Here is a 4,696-nt window from a genome sequence, read left to right on the forward strand (position 1 = left end):
AATGCTCCCAAAAGGGCAAGAATTTCTATGAGCATTGCTGGATCTTTATCCACTGTTGTTCCTGCTTCTGCTCCCGCTTCTGTTGTTCCTGTTCCTGCTCCCGCTCCCACTTCTGCTTCTGCTCCTGTTCCCGCTTCTGCTCTTGCTCCTGCTCCTGCTTCTGCTTCTGTTCCTGTTGCAGGCTTCAGTAGCTTTACAACTCCTCGCTTGGAGAGCTCTGTTGGTGCTGAAGCCATCCGAGCAGCCTCTGGTTTCGCACCAGATATAATGGCTGCTCAGGTACAGCAATTGACACAATTGCTGCAGCAACAGCAACAGCAACAGCAGCAGCGAGCTTCAGAAGCTGAGGTCGACCAGGCCAAAAAAGAATGTAGTGTAAGTCTAGAACAGATTTATCAAATTAGTAATTGTAATTTAATACCTATATTTTATACCTTTCTTTGTGATGTAGAGCTATTTAGCAGAATACTACCGTGATTACGTTGTTGGTCGCAGAAGCGAATTTGACTTGGACGTGACCTTCGCCCACAAGAACAACAGAAAGGTCAAGGCCCTGTTATCTGAGCAAGTCAGGAAGCATCGTCGTTTTGATTTGCTCACCACTTCGCAAATACACACCATTATCAGGAGCAAGTATTCCTATTTGATGAGCAAGGCCAAGGGGAAGAAAGTTGCTTCAACAAAAACAACCTGTCGTAGCCGTGTAAATACGGTGAGTATTTAATATTTAGAAGATTATATTATAAAATATAGAAAATGCTTACATTAACACCTTATGATAGAAACTCTCTAACAGGAGATCTATTTACATGGCTAACCCTTCAGCGTTCGACGCCCGTTTCCCGTTCGCTGGCAAAATTCTGACTGTTGACTGGACGTCAGATGAAGAAGATGGGCCAGAGGACGCGAACGGTCGTACGTTCGTGGTCAAAAGGCCATCATTTAGGAGCAGCGAAGTAAGTAAAATGTTGGTAACAAATTTCATTTTCTAATATACCTTAATCAATCTACAGGTGGTGCAATTCCACGAAGAGTTGCAAAAAAAATACAAGGAATCCATGAAGAAAAAGGGGGCTCCACCAACTATTAGAAGAATAATAGAAAACATTGAGGTGGAGTTCCCTGACAAGCTCGATGATACTGATTTTCCTTCCTGGGCTTTTTCTTCTCCTGGTCTTGGTTTTCCAACCTCTGTTTCTGCTTCTTCTTCTTCCTTTGCTGCTGCCAATCCAATGCAGTAGGCATTCTTTTTCTTTTTTTTTTTGTTTCTTATTTTGTTGTCTCTTCACAAATCGAATAAAAATTTTTAAAGAAAAAAAAAAAGAAAAAACTATTGCATGGTTCTTTAGTAAAATATATAATAAAATAATAATAGTGTTTTAATGGCTTGGTATATTTGTTACATAAAAATTCGTCTTGGCAGAGCGAGAGTAAGAAGGTGATTATCAACATAAGGGCATACAGCAACAGGATTGAAAATTCTGTAGATTGGAAGTATATTGTTGCTTGAAACTGGATCAAATTGATTCTTCCACACTTGGATGCCAGTACCATCGAAGGTGGGAAAATGTTGAGTCGCATGGCTGTACCAATTGACGAATGCAAAATAGTGAATGGAACTGTTGAATGAATGTGAGAAAAAAAATGATATTTGGCCAATTCGTAGTTGGTTGTTCATAATGGCTTGAATATATGATGACGATGATGAATGATTGTCGGATTGTTGGTAACGTTGTCCAAGCAAGTTAATTTTTTTAAATGATTGTATATTTGTATTGATTGTATTGGGCATAGGTATTTCATAAGTATTCATATAGTAGTTTTGTAAGATTTCATAGTGTTCGATGCATAAAGTTTGTTGTTTGATGTTGATTTCTGAATGAAGGGCTTGTGGTGGCAGAGGCTCACTACCAGTAATTGTCAGGTTAAATAGACTTGGTCCGTCTATGAATTGAGAGTAATCAAATGGCGTTAAACCACTCTCGTCATTCGTAACCTCGCCTATTTCCTTTATGAAGTTGATCAGTAGAAGCATGCCTTGATTGTTGGTGTTAATGAGGGTTGGTAATGAATGGATAAGGTCTTGTGTGTGGATAATTTGTGTAAGCATAGTAACATATGTGGTTTCAAAGCCTGTCTTGTAGTTGATGTTGATTTTTTTGACATCGCCATTCAAGCGTTCAAAGCCATAGAGCCAAAAGGCATAGGATGGACCAAAGTCCAAACAGCATTCTTTCAAATGTATGTGCATATGCATATTTGGTGTTATTGATTCTTTTCCATATAGTCGAGCACAAGTCTTGCCAAAGGTCTTGAATAAGGAATGTGCAGCATGTATCTCTTCTGTTGTAACTACAGGACCAGTTACCAATCTTACTGCTTCCACGTAGCGCATCCAATTGGCAAAATGCTCACCAACTAATCTTTGCTTCAGCAGAAAAGGCGAAAGCACAACACACCACGTTCTCCATTCATCAGCTTTCATATTACCAAAGATACTTTCAATCTTGCCTTTTTCGTTTTTTTTTTTTTTTTTTTATAACAAAAAATTAGTGATCAGATTTATTATAGAATAAGTTCTTTTACGCTCGTTACATACTTTTTGGGATTTTAGAGTACTGTGAAGGAATGATAATAGAAGCTGATTCATCAGCCATGGCTTTGAAATCAGATGTGGTAAGCAGCCAGTGATCTACCCAAACTTCAACCATTCGTTTTGGCGTACCTAGAAATAAATTGTGCATGGGATCAACGGTTGTCAATCTCACGACATCAAAATACTCTAGTCGGTGAAGTTCACTCCATTTACTTCCTGTGTTCGTCTGCAGGGTTCGTTGTTGCGTAATGTGAGTGGCATTTAGCCAAGCATATGCTTCTTGGCGCTGCTGGGTATTGTTTCGCAGAATCCAATGCTCATCGTCAAAGTCTGAAAAATCTGGCTTCGTTGAATTTGCACCAGTACTGATTCGCGAAAACACAGTCGAACATTTGTTGCAGGCTTTGTGCGCGGATTGACCCATGAACCCAGCTACTTTGCGAGCTGCTGGTATATCACAGTTAACGGACATCAAAGCAACACGTACCATTTCACCGTTTCTGTTCTGGTACGTTGGCATCATTATACCTCCGTACAAGGTATTCAGCTCTGCAATCATTGGTCGCATGAAGTTCTGGAGCTGGTCATCCGTGGGCTCGCCAGGCCCAGGAATCATACCAACCAGGATGATGTTGGAAACCTTCATCCTGGAACTCCTTGGAAGGTTGTTGATTGTGAGATATACACCACCACAAGAGTAGTGCATACCATCACTAGGTTGAAACCAATCAACATTCAATGAAACCATTAATGATCGACTTCTATTTACGAATGGTTCTCCAGCCGAATCAACAAGACTGTTCCACACTCTACCATCGTAAATATCGTAAAACACACCTTCTTCCACATGCCGATGTCTCCATTCTTCGATTTCTGTTTCGAATGTTGGACGAACAAAGAACTTCTTCAACGTTTCGACAATTGAGTTGTACGGAAACTCGAGGACAGGCTTGAGGCTGCTACCAATAAAAAGTGAATTGCCGCATGGGTGCTCTTGTCTGTGAGGATTGTTCGCAAACCTAATAAAAGGGCATTGCCGGGTATGCAAACTTCCTGTGTCGTAAACACTTCTACAAAGAGAGCAGACAAGGAAACGGGAGACAGCACTACTGGCAGAGGAATAATTGACCATGTTACGAGCAGTGGAGATCTTTGTAGGAATCTCCATGCCATGGCCAAGAGCACGAACAAAGAAGGAAAGAAAGGCCAACAAGTCTTCACCGGCTTTCACCGAGAGGTGCTTTGCTTGAAAAAGCACAATGAACAACAGCAAAAGGTGACGAAGCTGCTGTTCATCACTCATTCTTTCCTCTTCGTCAATGCTCATTCCATCTACCAGATTGCAAAATAGAATTCAATAAATAAAAACTTTCTTATATAAAATGCTTTGTTGACTAATAATATACCTTCACTTTCTGGTTCAGGAATTGCTGAAGAGTATTCAATGGTTTCCTCCTCGTGGTCATTAGTTTCATTTGCTCTTCTTGATTCTGTTTTTTTTTTAACATTAGCACGGTTGTATTTCTGTTGGAAAATAAAAAAAAAACCTCTGTTTCTAACTCTGTCGATAAGTACATGGCCTCTTACAGTTCTCTTTGCAAGCATTCTATATCCATTGGGGTGTTTGATGCATTCAGAACAGGTGCAAACAATTTTGGTAGCGTTGAAGTTGTTCATGTTGTTTATAGTTTTTAAATTTGGAAATAGCAAAAAAATAGGTAGAAAGAGAAAACGTGCCTGATAAAAAAAACATGTTAAATTTCAAAAAACAAAGTCGGTGCTTAAAGTAACTTTTTTTTCCCTGGTTTTGTTTCATGGAATACACTAGATGCTCACGGTACAAAAGATAAAAAAGAAAGCCCAAGTTCTGGTCAAATGTAAGTTTATGAAAAAAAATAATAGCAACCAAGTCTAATGTTGGTTTCTTTTTTTTTTCTTACATTAGGAATTCCTAATGGGACACATTCGGATGACGAACATGAACCTCATGAGCAAAGTTGTTCTTTCCAATACGATAAAACTATAAGAATATCAGACTTATATTGTTGCTTGTTACTGAAAAGTTATTTTTGGTAAAGAAAGTTGCCATTGCTCACATCT

At 39.3% G+C, this 4,696-nt stretch overlaps 2 protein-coding genes across 2 annotated transcripts; one reads left to right on the top strand and one right to left on the bottom strand.

Annotated features, from left to right (window-relative positions):
* Nucleotides 1–27: 27 nt before the first annotated feature.
* Nucleotides 28–1,241, top strand: RO3G_07692 (uncharacterized protein; the record flags this gene model as incomplete). The annotated part of the gene is made up of 4 exons (XM_067662282.1): nucleotides 28–375; nucleotides 452–712; nucleotides 783–956; nucleotides 1,014–1,241. The coding sequence occupies 4 exons, from the start codon at nucleotides 28–30 to the stop codon at nucleotides 1,239–1,241; spliced, it is 1,011 nt and encodes a 336-aa protein (XP_067518383.1).
* Nucleotides 1,242–2,172: 931 nt separating this feature from the next.
* RO3G_07693 (uncharacterized protein) lies at nucleotides 2,173–4,201 on the bottom strand (the record flags this gene model as incomplete). Its single annotated transcript, XM_067662283.1, has 6 exons — nucleotides 2,173–2,232; nucleotides 2,378–2,418; nucleotides 2,600–2,725; nucleotides 2,810–3,928; nucleotides 4,003–4,120; nucleotides 4,184–4,201. The coding sequence occupies 6 exons, from the start codon at nucleotides 4,199–4,201 to the stop codon at nucleotides 2,173–2,175; spliced, it is 1,482 nt and encodes a 493-aa protein (XP_067518384.1).
* Between the last annotated feature and the right edge of the window lie 495 nt (nucleotides 4,202–4,696).

The sequence above is a fragment of the Rhizopus delemar genome, genomic scaffold (genome assembly GCF_000149305.1).
Source record: "Rhizopus delemar RA 99-880 supercont3.5 genomic scaffold, whole genome shotgun sequence".
Taxonomy (NCBI): Eukaryota; Fungi; Mucoromycota; class Mucoromycetes; order Mucorales; family Rhizopodaceae; genus Rhizopus; species Rhizopus delemar.